The sequence below is a fragment of the Pongo abelii genome, chromosome 4 (assembly GCF_028885655.2).
Source record: "Pongo abelii isolate AG06213 chromosome 4, NHGRI_mPonAbe1-v2.0_pri, whole genome shotgun sequence".
NCBI classification, from domain to species: Eukaryota; Metazoa; Chordata; class Mammalia; order Primates; family Hominidae; genus Pongo; species Pongo abelii.
The window spans coordinates 62,110,710-62,136,933 of NC_071989.2; the positions used below are offsets into that span (position 1 = coordinate 62,110,710).

The following is a 26,224-nucleotide window of genomic DNA, read 5'->3' on the forward strand; positions in this document are numbered from 1 at the left end:
CAATCCTCTTTCCAAAATAATCATGTCTTTGTCTTTTATGATATAGCCTTTTAAATATTAGTCAATTATCATCCTTTATATCTCTTTCAAAGATAAAAGTCTTTTGCCATTAGGTTGTCCTGGCAGTGCCATTTAACATGCCAACTTCATTTATTCACAGAGTTTGCTTTTATCTTATTTAATTGAATTTATTTATTTATTTATTTATTTGAGACAGAATCTCAGTCTGTCACCCAGGCTGGAATGCAGTGGCTCAATTTTGGCTCACTGCAACCTCTGCCTCCTGGGTTCAAGTGATTCTCATGCCTCAGCCTCCTGAATAGTTGGAATTATAGGCATGTGCCACCATACTAGGCTAATTTTTGTTTGTTTGTTTGAGACGGAGTCTCACTCTTTTGCCCAGGCTGGAGTGCAGTAGGGCAATCTCGGCTCACTGTAAGCTCCACCTCCTGGGTTCATGCCATTCTTCTCCCTTAGCCTCCCAAGTAGCTGAAACTACAGGCACCCGCCACCATGCCCAGCTAATTTTTTATATTTTTAGTAGACACAAGGTTTCACCGTGTTGGCCAGGCTGGTCTTGAACTCCTGGCCTCAAGTGATCCCATCTCAGCCTCCCAAAGTGCTGGGATTACAGGCGTGAACCACCGAGCCTGGCCCTCCTTTTATTTTAAATTCATAACATAAATATTCCTTTTCTTCTTCCATTCAATTTTATTTTTTACTCATAACTTAGTTCAGTGTTTGATTCTGTAAAGACATTAGAAATCCAACTGTAATATATTCTTATGCTTTTATTTTAACTTTAAATACTTATTGTTAAAATTTTTATAAATAGTTATTATGCTATTGCTGTACAATTAAGCCATCCTTAACACTATTAATACAGGTATCCAAAGTGGCATGTCTCATATCAACAATGACAACCCCCCGAGAGGCGGAAGTTGTAGTGAGCCGAGATCACGTCACTGCACTCCAGCCGGGGCAACAGAGTGAGACTCCATCTCAAAAAAAAAAAAAAATCTATAGTAGGAAGGAAACTTTAAATATCTCCTGATTTGCTTCTTCGTTCCTTCACTCTGGATACAAGTTTGTGTGTGCACCTACAAACACATGAATACATACATACCCATTGTTTGTGACTCGCACGTGGGACAGATATGTTGCTCCAGAATGTCTGCTGTGCTTTAATGATCTATAAAAATCCTCCATGCCTCACCAACAAGTCTTATAATTTTAAGCTTTCCTCTGTGATAATGTGTGAATATCGGTTTCTGGAATAAAGTTCATTTACAAAGGTGACTGGGACTTACACACACACTTTCCTAATATCTAGTTGTCTAAGACATTTACATCCATCTAACTCCATCTAGAGAAGTATCTGGGGAATGCTAAGTGGCACAAGTGGAAACTATTTATTAACTTGCTATGCCCCATATGATGGGAAAGCAAACAGTGCTTCTCTAGAAGAGTTCTAAGGGAACTTAATATGGTAAAAAGAACCAGCGATTTTGAACAAAAGGGCAGGGGTGCAGATATATAGGTTTTGCTTTCACTTAGACCCTTAAAGTCAGTTTCTTTAAATGAAAACATAAATGGTTATACACTTGACCTCACAGAGTGTTTATAAGGATCAAATGAGATAATGCACATAAAAAATGCTTTATGAGCTACAAAGCAGTTTACAAATATTGCTATTCCAGTTTTTATCATTGATGAAACAACCATCTGCCAAAGCACCTAGTTGAAAGGTACTAGCTCATGAGCTTTGATTTGCAAAATGTGGTGGTCTTAAAATTATCCCCCTCTCTCCCTCCAGTAGCCAAGAACAGGAATTTGTATCATCACAAGGCTTTAGGGTTAATATTTTAGCTTTTGATTTTAAATTCAAGAAAACTGCATGTTGGATGAGAAGAAGTAACATAATTAGTTTTTATTGATTATATTTCTTCTAGTGCCAAAGCCAATTTCTGGAATTTTTATGAGACAGAACAGTAACCTTAAGATGTTTTAGCAATAGTGAAGTCAGTGGACTCTTTATTGCGAAACTGGAAGACGTTGAGGGTCTAGCCATCCCGCTAACTGAGGAAACAACGTGGAAGCCTAAGAAGTCTGAGACAGCATAATGAGGCCTAAATACTAAAATTGCCTTTCAATATATGCCAAAGAATTTAACTATTAAATTTATAATAGCAGTATTTCCAAATAAGACCTAAAAAATGAAATGACTCTTTTTACCTGTCTTCCTTCTTCCCAGAGACGGGCAGCCTTCACGGGTGAATTCTTTCCATCACAAACTCATTTTACGTTTACCAGCAGAAAGCAGGTACCATTTAGAGCTCACCAAGCACCTTGTGTTGTCCGTGGCCTGGAACTAAACAATATAAGAAACAATATTTATATTTATATACTATAGACTTTGAAAATTTTTACATGCATGTAGATACAATAAGTTTCTAATCCAAAGTAAAATATCGCCTTGGATGGCTCATAGACCTCTCAAACTTAAAATATCTCACAGTGAACTCTTGAGCTCCCCCATCGCAAAATCTTGCTCTACTGACAGCATCCCCTTTAATCTGATGGTAGTGACTGGTTTCTTTTAGTTTCTCAGCCAAACACCTTTAGGCTGTCTTTGACTCGTATTCATCCATCCATTCATTCATTCATTCATTGAAAGACCAACTCCTCAAGAAGTCCTGCGGCCCCTACCATCACACTCTATCTAAAACAAGACCACCTCTTACCACTTTCCCTTCTGCCAGCCCTGTATGAGCACTCCATCATCTGTTGCCTGGATGATTGCAGTTGCTTTCTAAGTACTTTACCTGATTCACCTGTGCTTCAATACAATCATTCCCAACAGTGTGGCCTTCAAAATTCTTCTACAGTATGTCAGATCACATCATGCTGTACTTAAAACCCTCCAATGGCATTCTCATTTCCCTCAGTTGGAGAGCTGAGGCCTTCTATTAATCATTACATACAAGTCACTACATGATCTATCATTACCAGTAGGACTACCATCTCCTTCCACTATCCCCCTCACTCATTCTGTTCCAGACACAGGGCTTTTGCATTTGCTGTTCCCGCAGCCTGGACTATTCTGCCACTAAGGTCTTAAGGTTTACTCTTTAACCTCCTTCAAGTTTTTACTTAAATATTACCTTCTCAGTGAGGCCTTCCCTGACCATTCCAATAAAGATTATACTGCTCTCCACCCCACACTCCTAACTCCAGCCTGCTTATTTTTCTCCCAAAGCACTGATCACTACCACTATATGTTTTACTTACTTATTACATTTACTGTCTATTTTCTCCCACTAGAATGTAAGCACCTCAGGCTAGAAACTTTTTTACTGATTTATTCACTAGTATATCCTCAGTACCTAGAATGAGGTCTGGTATATAATAGGTCTGGCCACCACGTATAGACTCACAGATTGTATACTGCACAAGGCCTGGACACACCATTCAAGAAATGGTGTCCCCTGGGGTTGTGTACCATTTCAGTCCCCAAGAGCCCAATAAACATTTGTTATAAAATTGAATAAAACAAAATGTTTTGCCCTACTATCTTAAGTACATCTCTGTCAGTAATCTCTGGTAAAATCTCTAGTATTGAAGAAAACACTTGGAGAATTTATAGACTCACAGACCAAAGGAAGATATTTATAACAGCCCCTAGATTGTGGGTTTAAAACTGTCCTACCTACACCACTATAAATACTGCTTGCTAACTAAACAAAGTATTTTGAATTCCACTGGAGGTAGGCAAATTGGCTGTGTTTTGAAAGTCTACATAATCACTATTTTCCCACAAGATAATTGAACAGTAAGTGTTATTTAAAGTACTCTTGGAAGAATTCCCAGTTTCACTGGAGGAAAAGAAAAGTTTATATCTTGGGATTTTGTTTTGTTTTGAGAATCAGCACACATGCCTGTTCATGCAACTCTTTTGTCTGGTTGGGATTAAATTAAATCCATTACTTCAAAGAGGTTTTGCCATACTTCAACAGGTATACTCACCAACATATCCAATTTCCCACCTTGGTAACAGTCTCTCCTGGTGTGTCTCTTCCTTCACGTAAAATTTCATAGACAAATATAACAGCCTCCCTCATCTTCCTGTCTGATTAATTTAAGAATGTCACAGTTTTCTTGGAATAGCCATTGGTGATGTCATAGCCTCTTCTTATGAGGGTGAGTTGTCAGGAACTAGGATTTCACTGGGGCCTTAGGGTGTGAATGAGGAGGAGAGTCTGCTGGAAATGTTTCTAATAAAGAAGGTAAGCAAATGTTAGTGACTTCTCTGTAGTCACCAACATGACCTGTAGCCTACTTACTAATTTGGTTCACAATATTTAGGAAATGAGTCATATATGATGAGGAAACCCTTGTTCTTCAAGAGTTACCAAAATGGTCTGGTTTTCCACTATTTTCTATTGCCTTGTGTTAAGAGTTTAAGATAGCATAATACTGTCAGAGATGTATTTGCATGTATCTTTCAGGGAATTCCAAGTGCTTCCACATCCTTCTTGTTAAGTGCCACACAACTGCACAGATGCTTACTTTTCTCTTCTTTCTGATTAACTTAGAAGAGCTACAGTGTTCACAGAGGTGGTCATGATGTTACAACCCCTCCTGCGCTGCAAGGTTATCAAATCCTGAATTTTAGAAAAGGTGGTAGGAGGTGATGGGGAGAGTGTCCAGGGAGTGCTTAGTTGAGAGAAAAAACCAAATAGTCTTCTCAGGGAGAAAATGGCTAGTTGTTTCGGCTTTGCTACCAGAGGCTCTGATAAAAACAAAACAAAACAAAACAAAACAAAAAAACAGTTAAATTTTAGATCAGACACACTTCTCTGTTGTTTCTCAGCAAGCCTCTCTTGGGCTGTGGTGAGGATGGTTGGAAGTGTGCATAATAGAATCACCCGAATTTGATATTTGCATTTGGTATTTTCTGAACATACCCTGTTCTTACCTACATACCCTGTTCTTACCTGTCATTGAGTTTGTATTTGGTATTGTCTGAACATACCTTGTTCCTACCTGCCATTGAGAACAGTGTAGCCTAGGCCCCACAGTATGGATGTGCCCTCACAGGACAGCTGTGCTTGGTGTCCAGTCTGCAGCCCCTTCATATATCACACAGCCACACACCCCTTCACATAAGTGTTGCCTGACTTTCTGTGTCTGGTTTCTGATCCATGCTGGTTCTAGAACCCACCTCATCTGCTAAGATCATTTTCCCAATCTGGGCCCTCTGCCAGGACTTCCTGCAGCTAAGAGGAAGGACACTAGCCTAAGGGTTAAGAACCTGGGCTTCCGCACTTGGTTTTCACTAGCCGTGGGAACATGAGCAAGTCACTCATCGATCTGTGTCTCAGTGATTCCATCTGTAAAATGAAGTGTAAAATGGGGATAAGATCATCCCCGGTGGCCAGGCACAGTGGCTCACACCTGTAATCCCAGTGTTTTAGGAGGCCGAGGAGGGTAGATCACTTGAAGTCAGGAGTTCCAGACCAGCCTGGCCAACATGATGAAATGCCATCTCTACTAAAAAAGTGCAAAAGATAGCTGGGCATAGTGGTACATGTCTATAATCCCAGCTATTCAGGAGGCTGAGGCAGGAGAATTACTTGAACCCAGGAAGTGGAGGTTGCAGTGGGCCAAGATCATGCCACTGCACTCCAGCCTGAGTGACAAAAGAAGAGACCATCTCAAAAAAAAATAATAATAATAATTTCTGGCTTCTTCTGCAGATGAAATTAGATAATCTTTGGAAAGCCTCACACATAGTACCAGATGTTGTAAAATTTACTATAATTAATAGAAATTAATTAATGAATGCCAAGGGGCAGAGCCACACTTCCTATGATAGTTCCTTGCTATAAGGTGCTATTTTGTTCTCTACATTTACTCCATAGTAAGCTTTTGTTTGGGAAAAAAAATGCCAGTTTGGTGCATAGTAGATATGCAGAGGCTGAGTCAGGAACAGATGACACAATAACACAATGGTAACAGAATGTATGATGCTTTCCTCTCAACTTGGTTGATTTGGTTTTTTTACTTTTACTTGGACCAAACAAGCAAAAATACATGCTCCCCAGAAGAATAGAAGTAAGGATTTTCTTTGGGAGGTGGAGGCAGGCGGATCACCTGAGGTTAGGAGTTTGAGACCAGCCTGGCAAACATGGCAAAACCCCCTACTAAAAATACAAAAATTAGCCAGGTGTGGTGGCACGGGCCTGTAGTCTTAGCTACTTGGGAGGCCGAGGCAGGAGAGTCGCTTAAACCTGGGAGGCGGAGGTTGCAGTGAACCAAGAAGGCGCCACTGCACTCTAGCCTAGGCAACAGAGTGAGACTCCATCTCAAAAAAAAAAAAAAAAAAAAGTAAGGATTTTCTACTTAACTTTTCCTTAACCAGGAAACTCTTTTTTAAATAATAGCATAGAATCATCCATTCATTTGCTTGTTTGTTTGTTGTTGTTGTTTTTAACTCATTTGTTCAACAAGTGGTTATTGATTGCTACAGGCACAGATTTCCTAGCCCTCATGTACCTTTCCTCTCTAGTGAGGGATTTAGTCAGTAGGAAGGAAGCTATGGGGCAATATGATTTTTTTAAATGGGAAGTGGAAAGGTCAGAGGCTATGTAGGTACTTAGGGTTACCTAGAGTTAAAAGAGCCGGGGGACTTCCTAGAGGAAGTGGTGTCACACAGGAGATCTAACTAATGAGTAGACATTGCCAGGCAAGAAACAGCATGTATGAAGGTTTAGAAGCAACAGAGACTCTGATTTGAAGGAGGAGCTAAATTCGATATGACTGAAATGTGATTTCAGGAAGACGCATAGAAAAAGCCAGGGTTAGGGAAGAAAGTTAGAGTCAGATTTTTTCCTTTTTACACTTTAACATATGTTCAGCATGCAAAAATCAGAGTTAATGCTGTGTAATACTACTGTGAAATGAAGACCTGTACAGATGGAGAAAATCAAGGCTCTGGAAGACAATTTTCTTGGTACCGACTCTATAAGATTCCTAATTTCTTCTGAGCGATCATGAATTTGAAAGACATCAGATATGCTCAAACACGCATTCCAATTCTGCACTGGTTCCCTCCCTTCAATAAAGTGGCTATTGGGACTTACTAACATCCGACATTCAGATTTCTATCTTTTTCAAAAGCCTTAACCTATCTGCCTGGTATTATTGTAAACCTAGCTATGGTAATATTTTAAAAGGTAAATTATGGTAAATTATTAGCTCATAAGAAGAAAAAATCTTTCAACTCTAACGTTAAGGCTAACTGAATTAAAGTGTGCTAGAATGCTCTATATTAGTTTGAGAATAATTTTATAAGATGAACGAGGAGAGAACTTATTACTGAACTATTAACTTTCAAAATAATCTGCATTTTCCTTTTTCCCTGATTGTTCATGCTATTCTGTCTGCTAATACTTCAGGTTAAAACCTTCATCCTTTGGTGTCCATTTTTGTAACCTTGGACCATTTTAATGTTTTTTCTACTGGTAAACTAGATCATATATTCCAGATCATTTGAATTTTTATTTTACTTGTCACATATATCTAGTTTTACTAGATTTAGAAGACAGCAGTCTGCTTTAATCCTTTTGTATCTACCGTACCTCAACATGGGGCATATGTTGTTTAAATGGTAATTATAAAATATATATACAGAAGGCTCATGAAAGAATTTTAGTTTCTTTGATATTTTAACCCTTCCCAATATTGACATGAAAAAAAATGGAAGCAAATATGCTTCCGTATTGATTGAATGCTGCTGAGTAACCTGCTGCAGTTTCTAAAGATCAAACTGATACCTGGGCTCTTTCTGTGCAATCTTCTGTGGTTCTAAGTGTCAGGTGAGTGCTTCTGCAAGAAAACCCATAGTCTCTAGGTGAAGTTCTGAAGGAAGTGAAACTAACAAAAGGAAGGATGTAAACACCAATCTCATCCTGCATTCTAGATATATGCACTTTGTTACACATAAAGATAGCTTGTAACGTATTTGTTCTGTATTTTTGCTAAGTATCCCCTTATAAAGACAGTTAGCATAAAGCCACTAAGATAAGATATCTGCTCTCTAAATGAGTCAACATACGAAAATGCTTAGGGCATAGAAAGCACTCAGCAAAGGCTAGTTGTTGTTCTTGATTTAAATTTGGTTTCATTCTTTAGAGCTGTGCTGAACAATATGTAGCCATGAGCCACATGTGACTACTGAGCACTTGAAATGTTACTTTTCCATACTGAGATGTGCTCTAAGTATAAAATCTACACTGAAGTTCGAAGACTTAGGAAAAATGAATGTCAAATATCTCATTACTAATTTTGATATTGCATGCTAGTTTTGATTGCATGCTAGTTTGGATATATTGAATTAAATAAAATATATTTTTAAAATTAATTTCACCTGTTGCTTTTTATGTTCTTAATGTGGCTGGCTACTAGAAAATTTGAAATTATATACGTGGCTAATATTCGTGGCTTGCATTATATTTCTATGGGACAGCATTGCTTTAGAGAGACTTTCTAGGGTGTGTAGCAATGCAGCAGTTTTAAAGACATTGATCAAGGCTCTTTATCAGCTAAGCAGAAAGGAAGCAGGTCAAATCATAGCTGAACAAATATAAACTGTTCACATTGAAATTTTAAATGTTTGTGATCAGGTTTATCTTTAAGAAACGATACTTAACACTTTGTGTTTAATAAAAAAAATCTGTTTCTAGGTTATTGGTTGGTTCACCCTGGAGTGGCTTTCCTGAGAACCGAATGGGAGATGTGTATAAATGTCCTGTTGACCTATCCACTGCCACATGTGAAAAACTAAATTTGCAAAGTAAGTTTAAATTTACTTGCAAAACAAGCGATTTGTCTTAGACTCAACTGAAAAATAACATCAAAACAATCATTGTTCTGTCTTAAAGAAATATAGACAGCTTTTTTTGCACTTATGACTTTAGTAATATGGGGCACAATCGTATCCAAATTTTGAAAACAGTTTGGAGACTTGACTTAACAAGATGCGTGGAAAATGTGCTGTCTCCTGTACCATTTACCTCCAGACCATGGACTGGTTTCCATCAACATTTAGAATAATTTTGATGATTACTTGCAGAAGTCCGAGGCTATCCATATTTCTTTCTCTCCTCTTTGCAAAATAAACCATTAAGTTTGGAAACATCAGTACAAGGGCTGAGTTTGGAGGCACCAAAAACACTCTGTGTTTCTTGTTATGTCTAAATGATGGCATTCTCATAAAACAAATCCACAATTTGGAATTATTTGCTGTTTTAATTATCCACATCTCAGATGCCTCCTATTAATGCCAAAAAAATTACTAAAGGTTCAAGGATAGACAGCTAAATGAGTGACATTTCCATATAATATGCTGATACAAGTAAAAAGTCACTCAATTTGATCATCATTACATCATCAGCAGCAGCAGCCTAAAAAAACAGCCCTGAGGAATCACAGAGTTCTTCTGAAGAATTGAGGCATGAATTAGAAAAGAGTGTTGTGAAAATCAAGGGAAAGAAGAGTTTCAAAAATAGTGATTAAGACTTGGAAACCAGGGCAGTGGTGTTTCTTACATATCTCTGTAGACCTAATATCTAGAATAATTTATGGCACATAATAGGGCTCAATAAACATATTTTCAGTGAAGTGTAAGGAATATCAGTAGTGTCAAATGCTACAGAAGTTGAAGGGGATGAGGACTGAGTAAATGTCTTCAGCTTATTTAAGCAGGTTGTGGGTGATCTAGATCAGTGATCTCCAAATTTTTTGAATGTTCTCTCTCTATATATATATTTATATTTCTAATAAGACAAATATATATATTTGGAGTGAGAGTTCAAAGCTTCATTATATAGCCCAAAAACTTTAGTATATCACCCCCCTAACATATCATATCACCCTTAACTTCTGAACACTCATTCTTAATGTATATATTTTTATTATTTTTAAAGCTATATACATGTACTGGCCTATCTTCTCAATAATACCTTCACATAAAAATAAATTTTAAAGAATAACAACATGCCCATAGAAGTTCTATTATTTTCTGTCTTCACTCTAACAGATCATATTTTGTGTAACTTACCCACCTAGAGGATAAATCCACCAGTGTTATGGGGAGAAAATAGATAACAAAGAATTTAGGAGTGTGTCAGTAGTGAATGTATAAGGGGTGAAAGTTGACCTCCATTTCCAGAAGTTCAGCAGTGAAGGGGGAGCTGGGAAAAACAATTCTATGGGATAGCAGTGTTAGAAGATTTTTCTAGTAAACAAGAGATGATACTTTTTGTAGGGAACATGGAGGCAGCAGTAAAAAGGGATGATTTGTCCAGGATAGAGTTAACTGATTGAAATTAATGTCATTTGTACCTGAGAAATAGAGTCTTAAAAAGAGTTCTTCATTCTCTAAGACACAAAGGAAGGAGAGAAAAATTAGGAGTTCTAAGAATGATCTTTACACAATGATTAGAGAAACTGAGATTACCCTGGAAGTCTGATTCATCTTCTCTGCAGTAGTCGTTATTCACTGAGTGATGGGATCTGAGTTGAGGTTGGAGGCTTGAAAAGAAGGGGTGAACTTGGCCGGGCATGGTGTCTCACGCCTGTAATCCTAGCACTTTGGGAGGCCGAGGTGGGTGGATAGCCTGAGCTCAGGAGTTCAAGACCAACCTGGGCAACACAGTGAAACCCCATCTCTACTAAAATAAAAAAAATTATCCAGGCATGGCGGCATGCACCTGTATTCCCAGCTACTTGGGAGGCTGAGGCAGGAGAATTGCTAGAATGCGGGAGGCGGAGGTTGCAGTGAGCCAAGATCGCTCCACTGCACTCCAGCCTGGATGACAGAGTGAGACTCTGTCTCAAAAAAAAAAAAAAAAGAAGGGTGAACTTTTACAACAGTCACCCTGGGAAATAAGGGAAGGAATCCAATTAAGAACAAGTGACAGAGGCAATGATAGCTTGGCAGAGATGAGAAACATGACAGAATAATGGTATTACTAAAGAGAATTGCAATGTTCAATAACTCAAGAATGGATACAGTGGTTGATGCCCTAGGTCAGTGGAAGACAGGAGGTGGAGAGATTTATTTAGTATATTATATGACTAGTCTAATTTCCTTTTAACATTCACTTACTATTGCTTTGAACCAGATTCTATCGTAGGGCATTCTTTGATAACACTTCAAGAATATTTTTACTGACCCAGAAAAAAAAAAAAGGCATTAGATAGAGCTACTATGACTTTCAAAAGAGAGGCAAAAATGATGTCCTCAAATGTGTTTTGTTTTGCTAGAATATTGTAAAAAAAAAAATCATAATTAAACATCTATAAGTCATACCCTCTCCAGAGCCCACTCCTTATTGTCTTATGCTCTGCAGCCTCACACGTTAATGTGAGTTACCAGATCACTGGAAGCATCGCGTTTCCCCACACTTCATTATATAACTCAAGTACCTGTATTGATGACACATGCAATGTGTCAATGCTACGTGCAAACATGAGTGTGCCTGTTTTTTTAAAAATATCTTTAAGTAAATGAGGAGTTTTTAATCACTTTTAAAAATTGTTTTCCCTTTGAAAGCTTCAACAAGCATCCCAAATGTTACTGAGATGAAAACCAACATGAGCCTTGGCTTGACCCTCACCAGGAACATGGGAACTGGAGGGTTTCTCGTGAGTGTTTACTTTACAAATCATTATTCCTCTCAAGAAAGTACATAGACAGTGTCTTCTCACCATCCCTCCCAACCTGGGGATTTAGATGTTTAGAACTTGCTTTTTGATAAATTATGCTATTTATTTGGCTATCCAATGTTGAATATTCAAAATAATGTTGATGTGTAGACTTTTTAGGATATTCAGCAAAACCACTGCTACTGAATGTTTTGAAGAAAAGGTAACAAAAAGAACCCTGATTCTTTGCCCTTGGAAAGTGTGCTGAGTATTTATTGATAACAGCAGAATCCCAAATCTCATTTCTACTTCCTGTAGGATCATTCAAGATAGATACTTCTAATTAAAAAAGTAGGTTTCAAAGCTAAAAAGTATTTTTGGTTTTTAATCATTTCCTGTAATTGTAGAGTAATCTGGTGTTATCTGAGGCATGGAGCAGTCTCTCATGTCAGTGCTCACTTTCATTTAGTTACAAAAAGAGTAAAAAGACATCACTAATCAGTGAAATAGAATGCCTTATTTAACAAGTGCTTTTGGAACAATTAATTGATTAATATTTACATATCCAAATACACTGTCAAGTGAATTGAAAGTTAATATAAAAAACTAGAAAAAAATGGAAATTTTCTGAAGGATGGAAAAATTTCTGAGTTTAGAGCTAATAGAAAAAGTAATATAGGAAACTGTTGAAAGGATTTGACTATATAAAAAAAGGGATAAACATCACATACCAAAAAAAAAAAAGTTTGAAGACAAAAACACAATCTTATTTGAAATTTCCATTGACTCATATAGGTATGTGTATGTATGTATAACCCTGTTAAAATTGTCTTAGAGAGGTCGGGCGCAGTGGCTCATGGCTGTAATCCCAGCACTGTGGGAGGCTGAGGCAGGTGGATCAAGTGTGGTCAGGATTTCGAGACCAGCCTGGCCAACATGGTGAAACCCCGTCTCTCCCAAAAATACAAAAATCAGCCAGGAGTGGTGGCACACACTTGTAATCCCAGCTACTCGGGAGGCTGAGGCAGGAGAATCACTGCAACCCAGGAGGCAAATGTTGCATTCAGTGAGCCGAGATTTTGCCACTGCACTCCAGCCTAAGCGACAGAGTGAGACTCTGTCTCAAAAAAAAAAAAAAAGAAAAAAAAAGTCTTAGCGTAATTCAACTTTACATTAGTTTTATCTAAACCATTGGCATGCTTCCTTAAAAATCCTGTTTTATAACTGTATTATTCTAAAAATGTAATCAATTTTGAACAATGTCATTCTATTTTTACTAATAGATATTATTATTCTGATGACTGTGCTGCCAGTAAGTGAATTAGATATTGCTTGTGATATGTGTTAACATCAGTGCATAAATGAATATTTTGCAATGGATCTTTATGGTTTATGATATTCCAAAGTCTTCACAATAAGATTGCTTTCATCTTTTTGTTTGTTTGATTTTAAGGTTGCAAAAATTTAAAAAAAGAACATACTGATATTTAGAGATTACAGAATGTGCCTCAAAATTTTTAATCTATAACTCCAGATAAAGTAAAAAATAAAAGGTAAAAAGCAAGAGAATTTGAGAGATTAATTAACAGTCTGGGTAGCAAGCAGAGAGGCAGAAAGAGAGAGAGGAGGAGAAAGAAAAAAAGAAAAAACCCAAAGTTTCCTTTACATACTTAAAAGGTCAAAATCATAAGATACTCTTAAGAATTATGTGGAAAAGACTGACAATCATCACATTTTTTTGAAACTTCTTAAGTTCTGGGCTTAAAGTAAGAATGTAGTTCTGGCACTTACAATTGGCATATTTTAATTTCAACTTCTTAATGCTGTTTTCCATTGCTTTTAAAACAAAAAAAGTATTTTTGAATACTTCATGAGTTCTTTTTCAAAGTGATTTTAAAAAAATCTTAGGAATGGGGATATAGAAACCAACAATTGGTATCTGTTATTTGGTAAACTAACCAAAGACATTAATAATGACTTTCTTCTAATTAATTGGCAAAATAAATCAGTTTTTTAAGGAGAAAACTATGCCTTGTTCATTGCACATGAAATATGGCCAAAGCTGCTTCCCCTTTGACAGTTAAACTGGGTCAAATAAGTTTTCTTTTATTTTTCCAATTACTTCTTGCAAGCCCATACTCTTCTGTTCAGTTTTAATAACTGATTCACAACTTTACGTAACGTTAAATTCTGTAGGCATTTTTTAGGATCTTAATTAGATTTCTCTTTTGCACTTGTCTCTTTTTTCATCTATCAATTTTAAAGTTATTTAATCTAATGTTTCCTGTGTCATTTAATCATGATTTAATCAAGAGTTTTTGGCATTCAAGGACTCCTGACAAGGAGAGAATTGGGATTGCATTAATGGAGATACTAAGGATTGGAGCAGGTATAATGTGAGCAAGAAGATAAGTGCCATTCAGCATTAGTGACTGCAGTTAATTGGCAAGTGGGCAAAGTTAAAAACTGGTAGTCAGTGAACCTCATTTGTGTTTGCTTAGCATATGGAGTAATTTTGAACTGAATTTTCACACAACATTTGCCCTCTCAACTCTCTTTTATAAATTAGGGAATCTGGCAACACAACCTATTTCATACCAGTGGGCAGGCAGAAAACATAGTGGTCTGTACATAGGCATGGGTTCTTCATTCACCATGATGTCTATACCTGACCCCAAGCCCTCTTCAAGCATTACTGCCATTAGGTTTATGGTTTCTGCTGAGCAGTATGAATGGAAGGAACTGCAGAAAACTAATGTTCAACAAGAACAATGATAATGATGCTAGCTAACAATATTATATGGCATTTGCTATTTATCTGGCATTGTTCTTAGTGTTTTGTATCTATAGACCCATTTAATCTTTACAACAATCTTAAAAGATAGAATGTGTGATTATCCTCATTTTACAGATGAAGCACCTGAGGCCCAGGTAAATGAGAGACAAAAAGTGAACTTGCATGCATTCTCCTCCTTGGTGTTCTCTGGAAGGAAAGCACCTGTTTTATCTCGCTTGTTGGGAGACCTCATAGGCTCCTCCCTTCACTGACACCTGCTCCCAACAGTCTCGGCACTCCTCCTCCCGCAAGGCTTGCCACTGGGCACAGAGCACCTGCCACCTTCTCCATCACTTCTGCTTTCCCCAAAGGCATTACTGACTCATTGGTTTTGAGTTGACAATTATTAGTATCTTAGAAAAGAGTAGAGATGATTTCTGAGCTCCATAATGGAGAGGTAGAAGGTTAGCATTTTTCCTGTGTTTCCATTGATTGTTTTCTCATTTCTTTGAAGACATGTGGTCCTCTGTGGGCACAGCAATGTGGGAATCAGTATTACACAACGGGTGTGTGTTCTGACATCAGTCCTGATTTTCAGCTCTCAGCCAGCTTCTCACCTGCAGCTCAGCGTAAGTTATTTATGTGCAGATGGTCTGAGCAATGCCTTACAGTTAAAGGAGGGGGAAAAGGTTATCAACTAGTGGCACCCAAACCCTCCTTAAGTCTCATTTTTATATGGCTGTGAAATGTGACTTACCTGTGGAAATCTGCTTCTTTCTTCTTTTCCTGTGTAGCCTGCCCTTCCCTCATAGATGTTGTGGTTGTGTGTGATGAATCAAATAGTATTTATCCTTGGGATGCAGTAAAGAATTTTTTGGAAAAATTTGTACAAGGCCTGGATATAGGCCCCACAAAGACACAGGTATGGCCAGCAGAAATGCATAAACTAACTTATGGCTTTCTTTCTGAAAAAAATATTGTTAGCTATGAAGTCTTAATTTTTATATTTGCCAAATCCCCATTTTAAATGCATTTGATGGTAGTTTTTAAAGTTAATTGAAACTTTTACTACATTGGGTTATTCTACCTATGGCTTTGCCCGATGCTGGTCTTTTGACCTTAGAGTTCTATTTCTGACACAAGCATTAAAGGTATGGGATATAACTTTTTTTTTTTTTTTTTTTAAGACCAAGTCTTGCTCTTGTCACCTAGGCTGGAGTGCAATGGCACGATTTAGGCTCACTGCAACTTCTGCCTCCTGGGTTCAAGCGATTCTTTTGCCTCAGCCTCCTGAGTAGCTGGAATTACAGGCTCCTGCCACCACACCCAGCTAATTTTTGTATTTTTAGTAGAGACAGGATTTCACCATGTTGGCCAGGCTGGCCTTGAACTCCTGACCTCAGGTGATCCACCTGCCTCAGCCTCCCAAAGTGCTGGGATTACAGGCATGAGCCACCATACCCGGCCAGGATATAACATTTTAATCTTTCTTTAGTTTCCTGTCTTTCCCTTCTAACCCATGAGTTACATTTTAAAATTCAATATGTATTTTTATGTCCATTTGGACTAATAATTAATTTCTTTTGTTTATTCCTTGCTAGTAAAACAATTATTGAATTCTGAAATTTGTATAAATAAGTCACTAAGCATAGTTCTACCATTTATGATAATATTTTATAGTTATTTATCATATTCCAGTTTAGCTTGCCCTTTTGCCTACAGAAAAGGTCTTTTCAATAATTTTATATAGCTCTTTATATTTTAAGAAGTCTTTAATTTGCTTTTACATCTTGAGGTAGGCACCTAAAGCTCAATAGTATTATTTTAAAGTTCAGTTTCTGGTTTTGGATTTTTTTTTTCCTTTCTGATTGAATCTGCCATTTCCTGAGCCATTCTGGTTATAGCAGTATACTGAACCAGTGTCAACCCGGACCAGTTCACTGTTACTAGTGTATGTTCATGGATTGCATCTTATACTCTAATGTCCAACATCTAATACAAATTGTTGACATATTTTTCCCTAAATGCTTTCCAGCTATCTTTATTGAAATTTGCTTTTCTGCTTTCCTGTTCACTATTATAACATGTTGTTATATGTTTCCCCCATTGAAATTGCTTTTCAGTACCAAGAGTATCTCAATACCCACAGAAGCTTTGGAAATTTCCCTGTGGGCATTTTCCAGGACATTCTGCTAAATAAAACTGCATATAGCACTGGTTTCCAGCAAGCACCACTCTTAAAGCCCCTTATAAGTTTTCATATGTATCTGCTTATTTCCTGTTTCTAAATGAGTTACCCTTATAATGTGACTAATTTTATTTAAGTCTCCTATATAGAATTCACAGTCTTCCTCTTTTGTGTCTTCCTACCACAGTGCATCTGATTCCTCTCTAGAAGTGGTTTAACTCAATCTCTTTTCTTACAGCCTAAATTTGACCTTCCTGTAAGTTCTAACCTACCACATTTCTTTAAATCTTTTTTCTTCTTTTTCACACGGAAGTCCTGGGGCTCTGTCATGGGATTACTACCGTCTTCCTCTCATATTAGACTTTGAAATTCTCAGTTATTTTTGATTCTTTCCTCCCTCTCAAGTCTTACATCCCTAGAGAAAGGGGTCCAGGAATATTATATTTCTCACTATCTTCCCAGTGCCTAGCTCACTGCCCCCTTGGCAAAACACAGCAGATGGAACTCAGAAATCCAGTCCTCACCGCTTCCACCTCCTTACATACTGACCTGTATTTCAGAGAGCCTCTTATTGCCATTCAGAGATCCCTCACTGCCACTCCTGTTCTGGAAAGCCCATCTCCTAGGCTTAGAGGATGATCTCAATGCCTGCAAACAAGGACATTAACAGAAGGGTGTGACCTTGTTGATCTCTAGGATTAAGGAATGCTCCCAAACATCTTGTTCAGAAATTCTCTCAAATAAGATGCTCTCCAGCGGCATTTTCTCTGAAAGCCAGAAACTCCCTGCCCCATATGCACATATAGCATCTTCTTTCCAGTGTTGTTGAAGCCCGCCCGTAATAGAGGAAATCCAGCACAATAAATAGACCTCAATTGACTACACTGATTAGGAGCACATTGGTTTTTGTTGTATTCAATTCTAATTATTTATTACATCGTTACTATCCTTTGATGAGATGTTACTTTTCATCTGTGATTGCTTATAGTTGTTCGCGAGCTTCTGTCCATTGGTAATTAGAAAGTTTATTTATATCAAGTTTAATCTTCCTGTTAAAAACAGTGTTCTAATAGTCATCCATATTAAAATATTATATGGCAGTATTAAAAACTACAAATATTACTCTTGGGAATCAAATCATACACTGTAGCACATCATCTTTCTTGGCAATAGTACTGCTGTTGTACACTGATGGCCTCTAACAGAGAATAAATCATTCCATTGAAAGAAAAGTAACTATCGAGAACAAAGTTGGAAGTGATGCCTTAAAGCTACCGGCCCATGTCTAAATGTACTTTTGATTTTTATTTTATTGGTTAAGTAGAAATTATTTTTAATGTAATGACAGCCCATTAATAAATGTCTCCTCTTTTGAAGGTGGGGTTAATTCAGTATGCCAATAATCCAAGAGTTGTGTTTAACTTGAACACATATAAAACCAAAGAAGAAATGATTGTAGCAACATCCCAGACATCTCAATATGGTGGGGACCTCACAAACACATTCGGAGCAATTCAATATGCAAGGTAAGTTTTGGTGCTAATAGGCCAATGTTTTCATAATATAAAACATTATATTTATGTAATAAATAAGAAAAAGTAAGGAAAAGACAAAAATAATATACCTGGTACCTAACTTAAATCAGAACTAATAAAGAAAAAAACACCAGCGCATTCTATGTCTTGAATATTTTGGGAAGGCAGTTGGGAAAGTTAAATCTTTGATTTTAGGGTATTTATAAGATATTACATGATGTTTAAATGAATTTATATGAAGTAAATGAAATGAGAAGACCTTAGATTAAAACAGTAGGAAATGGGGCAATCTGTCATAATTTGTTAATATTCATCAGAGATTCAGACAAGTTGAGCTCATGCATCTCTTGGTGCGAATTAACAAAGGCCACAGAATCTTAAACATACAAGTTTAAGTTTATTAGGCTGATTACAATCAGTGGGAAATGTGAAATTATAACTATACAGGACTCTCTTGATTCTTATCTCAATTTCTCTATTTTCTCAGATCCACTGACCTTTCTCTTCACTCTATTTTTTATTTTATTTTTATTATACTTTAAGTTCTGTGATACATGTGCAGAACGTGCAGGTTCATTACACAGTATACACATGCCATGGTGATTTGCTGCACCCATCAACCCATATCTACATTAGGTACTTCTCCTAATGCTATCCCTCTCCTAGTCCCCCACCCCTTGACAGGCCCCAGTGTGTGATGTTCCCCTCCCTGTGTCCTCATTGTTCAATGTGCTCTCATTGTTCAACTCCCACTTATGGGTGAGAACATGCAGTGTTTGGTTTTCTGTTCCTGTGTAAGTTTGCTGAGAATGATGGTTTCCAGCTTCATCCATGTCCCTGCAAACCAGATACCTTCATTCACAAAAATGCTAAACACACTCCGGTTGTTAAACAAATTAATGAGAACAACAAGCTTGCCTTCCCTTAAACCTATTCTCTCTCTTTGTCTTGTGCATTCCTTATTTTCACCACCATAATTCTTTTTGAAAAAAGCAACTCTATTCCCTCTCTCTACTTCCTTGAAACTTAACAGTTCTGCCACTAGATAAGCATGACCCTCTTCATCCCCCAACCCTGTGGTCCCACCTCAAACCTCATCCTTTCTGGCTCCTCTGAACATTTGATAATGATGAACATACGCTGCTATTCCTAACCAAGTTGCCATGACACCACAAACTTCTCGAACTCCTGCCAAATTCTTTTGCCTCTTCACTAGCTCCTTTTCCTATTTTTTCTTCACTAAACAGAGCCCTCTCTTCTTTACTGCCCTTCTCCTGTAGAAATTCTATCCACTGTCATGGCATCAGCAGCAGCACTGTTGGGTTATCTCATTGCTATGTTGTCAGCCCTACACTCTCTCCCAAAACTCACACTGGCATCTAGCTGATGCTGAATATTTTTATTTGGAGTGTTGGCTCACTTACCAAATTCAATCTGTCCCACACTGGCCTTATTCTTTTCCCCACCACTCCTCATGAACTTGCCATTTTGATTCATGCCACTGTCTTTTGCCCAGTCATTCGAACTAAAAATTTGGTTTCCTTTATTCTTTCCACTCTTCCTTACGTCACACATCTGGTCAGTGGCCACATCCTGTCATTTCTATTTCTGCATTTCCCATTTTATCTGTCTTCTTTTTCTGTGTGTGTATTTCAGTTGCTACTTCCATCAACTGGTGACAATCCCAAATGTCTCAAAAGCAGATTCCCCACAAGAGAAGATATGATTGGTTTGGTTCATCATTACTGTCTCTATTCAGGGACAATAAAGGTTTTTTGGGCCAGGCCATCTCATAAGCTGCTGGCCAGTCAGTAGGTCAGCTGCCATTAGGTGAAGCGCCCTTCCTGGATCCAGCAAACTGGACTAAAAGGACAAAGAAGTTGAGATGAAAAATGGCCTTCCTGGAGTTAGAAACTGCAATGGCCCGGTTTTCAGCAGGGAAGGTGGGAGTGGCATTTTTCCCTGGAAGGAGCCTGGGGCCCTGGCGAGCTTTGTTCTCCGGGACAGTGGCCACTGTCCATTGAGGAAGGATTTGCCTGGCTTTCATCATCTTTCAAAACTTTGGTTTTCTCCCTTATGCCATTGTCTATCTCCCTCTTCCCACTATTTCCCAAGCTAACAGGTTTTAGTCTGCCCGGTGCTAGGACAATCACCCAACATTTTACTCATCCCTCCTAGAATGTAATTGCCTGTCTCTCTCTCTCTCTGTCTCTCATCTCTTTCTTTAAAACATTGAAGATAATCTGAAATTATTTCAGTAAATGTTGCCATGTTTTCATTCACCTCATTTCATTCAATGCCTACAGTTGTAGTTTATTGTTTTAAGCACTGTGGGTAATTAAAACTAAATGAGACGCAGTTTCTGTCCTCAAAAACCTTAGACTCATACATGAAATTTACAGTGTATCATAAAGAGTGTGTGACACTCAAAAAGGATCTGATGTGAATAGTGTAATTCAAATTTGGCCAAAAAATGCAGAATATTTTCTGTGTTTCTATAGTCTACATTATAGAATACAAAAAAGATTTTAGGAAATGATATGCTCAGTTTTATAATAAACTTAAACTCATATGTTTAAGATTCTGTGGCCTTTGTTAATTTGCTCCAACTGATCCATGAGCTCAATTTGTCTGAGTCTCTGATGAATATTAACACGTTATGACAGATTGCCTCATTTCCTACTGTTTTAATCTAAGGTCTTCTCATTTCATTTACTTCATATAAATTCATTTAAACATCATGTAATATCTTATAAATATCCTAAAATCAAAGATTTAACTTTCCCAACTGCCTTCTCAAAGTATTCAAGACATAGAATGCTCTGATGTTTTTTCTTTATTTGATACTATCTATTAATTATTTGATACTGTCTATTAAAATTTGAAATGTGTGTATCCTGTGTCCCAATAATTTTACTGCTAAGATTTTATCCCATTTGAAAAAGTATGCCAAGATATATACACAAGGATATTTATTACAGCCTTACTTGTAAAACTCAAAATTGCCTAAACATCCAATAATGGGGAACCGGTTAAATAAACCAGTCTTCCTTCATATGGTCCTCCAAATAAAATATTATGCAGACATTTAAAAAAAGAATGAGACCTTCATATATATACATGTGCTGATATGGAAAGGTCTCCATCAAAGTGAAAAACAACTGTTTAGAATATGCCCTCATTTGATGCAAAGGCATAAGAATGATACAGTGGACTCTGGGGACTCAGGGGGAAATCGTGGGAAGGGGGTGAGGGATAAAAGACTACAAATTGGGTTCAGTGTATTCTGCTCAGGTGATGGGTGCAAATCTCACAAACCACCACTAAAGAGCTTATTTATGTGACCAAATACCACCTGTTCTCCAAAAACCTATGGAAATAAAACATTTTTTAAAAAAGAATATGCCCTCATTTGAGTAAAAGTTTAAGGGGTAGACTATGCCTGTACCTATATTACATCTAAATAAAACATTTTCTAGAAGGAAACGCAAGAAACTGATAATGGTGCTTACCTGTGGAGAGGGGTTTAGTGTCACATTTGGTTTATACCTTTCCAAATACTTTGATTTTTTTTAACTGTGGATATCTATTACTTTAAAAAAAATAAGTATTGAAAAAGTAAACACAAGCCTAATGCATAAAATTTATAACAAAAATATATTTGCCTGAATGGTATTGCCTAGGTTTTCTTCTAGGGTTTTTATGGTTTTAGGTCTAACATTTAAGTCTTTAATCCATCTTGAATTGATTTTTGTATAAGGTGTAAGGAAGGGATCTAGTTTCAGCTTTCTACATATGGCTAGCCAGTTTTCCCAGCACCATTTATTAAATAGGGAATCCTTTCCCCATTTCTTGTTTTTCTCAGGTTTGTCAAAGATCAGATAGTTGTAGATATGTGGCATTATTTCTGACGGCTCTGTTCTGTTCCATTGGTCTATATCTCTGTTTTGGTACCAGTGCCATGCTGTTTTGGTTACTGTAGCCTTGTAGTATAGTTTGAAGTCAGGTAGTGTGATGCCTCCAGCTTTGTTCTTTTGGCTTAGGATTGACTTGGCGATGCGGGCTCTTTTTTGGTTCCATATGAACTTTAAAGTAGTTTTTTCCAATTCTGTGAAGAAAGTCATTGGTAACTTGATGGGGATGGCATTGAATCTGTAAATTACCTTGGGAAGGATGGCCATTTTCACGATATTGATTCTTCCTACCCATGAGCATGGAATGTTCTTCCATTTGTTTGTATCCTCTTTTATTTCCTTGAGCAGTGGTTTGTAGTTCTCCTTGAAGAGGTCCTTCACATCCCTTGTAAGTTGGATTCCTAGGTATTTTATTCTCTTTGAAGCAATTGTGAATGGGAGTTCACTCTTGATTTGGCTCTCTGTTTGTCTGTTATTGATGTATAAGAATGGCAAGGACTTCATGTCTAAAACACCAAAAGCAATGGCAACAAAAGCCAAAATTGACAAATGGGATCTAATTAAACTAAAGAGCTTCTGCACAGCAAAGGAAACTACCATCAGAGTGAACAGGCAACCTACAAAATGGGAGAAAATTTTCACAACCTACTCATCTGACAAAGGGCTAATATCCAGAATCTACAATGAACTCAAACAAATTTACAAGAAAAAAACAAACAACCCCATCAAAAAGTGGGCAAAGGACATGAACAGACACTTCTCAAAAGAAGACATTTATGCAGCCAAAAAACACATGAAAAAATGCTCACCATCACTGGCCATCAGAGAAATGCAAATCAAAACCACAATGAGATACCATCTCACACCAGTTAGAATGGCAATCATTAAAAAGTCAGGAAACAACAGGTGCTGGAGAGGATGTGGAGAAATAGGAACACTTTTACACTGTTGGTGGGACTGTAAACTAGTTCAACCCTTGTGGAAGTCAGTGTGGCGATTCCTCAGGGATCTAGAATTGGAAATTCCATTTGACCCAGCCATCCCATTACTGGGTATATACCCAAAGGACTATAAATCATGCTGCTATAAAGACACATGCACACGTATGTTTATTGCAGCATTATTCACAATAGCAAAGACTTGGAACCAACCCAAATGTCCACCAATGATAGACTGGATTAAGAAAATGTGGCACATAGACACCATGGAATACTATGCAGCCATAAAAAATGATGAGTTCATGTCCTTTGTAGGGACATGGATGAAATTGGAAATCATCATTCTCAGTAAACTATCGCAAGAACAAAAAACCAAACACCGCATATTCTCACTCATAGGTGGGAATTGAACAATGAGAACACATGGACACAGGAAGGGGAACATCACACTTCAGGGACTGTTGTGGGGTGGGGGGAGGGGGGAGGGATAGCATTGGGAGATATATCTAATGCTAGATGACGAGTTGGTGAGTGCAGCACACCAGCATGGCACATGTATACATATGTAACTTACCTGCACGTTGCGCACATGTACCATAGAGCCTAAAGTATAATAATAATAATAATAATAATAATAATGAAAAGGAAATAAAATAAAATAAAATAAAACTATTAAAAAAAACAAAAATATCTTTGCTCTATTGATTCATACTCATTAATTCAACTTTCTTAGAAGAAAAGAATTCTAAGGAATACTGGGATAAATACATGCACACATATACACGCATATGCCCTGACACACAAGACATTGTTTTTAATGTCAAGCAAGACTTACATTTGTGTATGTTTCTCTACAAGCTACAAATGGAACATTAAATATGTCGCCAGAGTTAATATGGAGTTACAATAGATTGTATTTAAAGAAGCTAGTTTCATGTTTCTATTTTAAACCAGAGGTTCTCATATTAACTTCGTATTTTGATAGCAAGTCTTTATTTAATTTTATCTGCCACAGAAAATATGCTTATTCAGCAGCTTCTGGTGGACGACGAAGTGCTACCAAAGTAATGGTAGTTGTAACTGACGGTGAATCACATGATGGTTCAATGTTGAAAGCTGTGATTGATCAATGCAACCATGACAATATACTGAGGTTTGGCATAGCAGTAAGTGGCTTTACTTTTTACTTGTCCTGCAGCTGTTGGGTAAATCTTTCTTTATAGCATCACTTCTCAAGGCTGCACTTTCCCATTGGCTGTTCATAGTTGAATATAAAAGAAAGTTCTTACTCTATCTCTGCTTCTTGAAGATTTTCAATCCTGTCTACTAAATAAAGGGTTATGGAAATGTTGCTTGATTTGCTTTTCCAGAGGGACTATTGTGTTCAAAATAGACTAGAATGTACTCATAGGGAAAATGTACAGCAGTAATGACTGTACATTCTCTTCCTCTATTTTCAAGGTTCTTGGGTACTTAAACAGAAACGCCCTTGATACTAAAAATTTAATAAAAGAAATAAAAGCAATCGCTAGTATTCCAACAGAAAGATACTTTTTCAATGTGTCTGATGAAGCAGCTCTACTAGAAAAGGCTGGGACATTAGGAGAACAAATTTTCAGCATTGAAGGTAAAAAAATAACCTCCTTTCAAGAATTTTCTTTCAAAATGTTTAATTGTTTATTATCACATATTTGCTTTATCAATGTTAACTTGTATACCATGTATAAAAAGAGCTACTACAATCAGTAAGAAAAATGGATGAAAAACATGAATAGTTTATAAGTGATAAAATACAAATGATTGATAAACATAAGAAAATATTCCCAATTTACAAAGTATATTTCTAAATACTTTCAGTAAGTATTTAAAAATATAAATTAAACCAACAATATGTTTTTCCTAAAAGATGACACAGAATAATAATGTTTAATCCTGGAGAGATTATCAGGAAGCAAAGAAGCTCATACACTGTTGACAGGATGATAAATTGTTATGACTTTTGGGGGACAGTGTATTAATATCTATCTATTAGAATCATAAATAGTTTTGCCTTTTTACACTGTGTTATATAAGTTCTAAAATTCTTGAATTTGTTTACAGTAAGCATATATATTTTTAAAATTAGAAAAATACAGCAAAGATTTTTAATAGTTCAGTTTTTGAGGAAGCATTTTATTTATAGGACCTAAAATAATTTACTTAGGTGGCCTTGGAAAATCTAGTTAGTGCAGAAAGATCACGTGTTCAGGAGCTCACTGTGTGGGGGACTAGCACACACTTCACAGTTGGTTGAAAGAAAAAAAACACATGACCCAAATCCTAGTTTTTGATGGTTAACCCAAATAACTCTTTGCAATAAAGACCATATGTTATTGGAAACCTATGTATCAGGTACAGCCTTAGAGTCTGGGGCTAAAGAAATTGCATAAATTATTCATTCATATATGATTTGATTATCCACTGGAATTACCCAAAAAGCTTTATTGCTTCTTCAGTATTCCATGGTGCTTCAAAGTTGTTTAAATAACCATTTAAATCCAGTGTACTCTGAGATAACACAAAATCACTAGGCTATCCACACTGATAATTGTATTTGTTTGTAGTGGAATGAATGAGAACAATTGCAATCTACAAGCTAGCTAGAAATGATTTTGAGCATTATTTGCTCTTACGGACTTTGGGGAGCATTATTCTATTTTATTAAAAATTATCTCTACTCATCCTGTGTAAATTATTTTATCTTCTAAATAAGACTATGTTGTACAGTACAGTTTGTCTTCTTTTCTATATTAAAGTGTCAGTCCAGTAATTTAGCTTCCTTTTTGTGAAGATTAGTGAAACGTAGCCATTTTGATCACACTGTATGAAAAATAAGTACCAATTGCATCTTACAGTGTTAGTGACAGAGGCAAGCACATATACAGAACCAGAATAAACTTCCCAATTGGTAAAATTCCTACACAGTCTTGAATTCTGATTCCTAATAGCTAACTCAATTATCTCCCAGCAGTCTTCACTACAGATCAATTGCCCAGCCCTTCCAACTGCATCTGAGATATGTGTACATTATCAGTACCAATATTTCAAAGCTAAAAATTCAGTTTCTTAGCTAGTAATGATCAAGTTTTTAAAAAATTATTATCTCAGTTTTCACCTTACCT

At 36.9% G+C, this 26,224-nt stretch overlaps 1 protein-coding gene across 1 annotated transcript in view; it reads left to right on the plus strand.

Moving 5' to 3' along the window:
• ITGA2 (integrin, alpha 2 (CD49B, alpha 2 subunit of VLA-2 receptor)) overlaps positions 1 to 26,224 on the plus strand; it is a gene marked incomplete at its 5' end in the record, with an annotated part of 111,168 nt that overhangs the window by 50,599 nt on the left and 34,345 nt on the right. The window contains 6 exon segments of the mRNA NM_001133288.1: positions 8,748 to 8,857; positions 11,621 to 11,712; positions 15,003 to 15,117; positions 18,054 to 18,202; positions 24,079 to 24,229; positions 24,525 to 24,690. Of these exon segments, the coding sequence (NP_001126760.1) occupies positions 8,748 to 8,857; positions 11,621 to 11,712; positions 15,003 to 15,117; positions 18,054 to 18,079 (343 nt within the window). The 3' untranslated portion in view covers positions 18,080 to 18,202; positions 24,079 to 24,229; positions 24,525 to 24,690.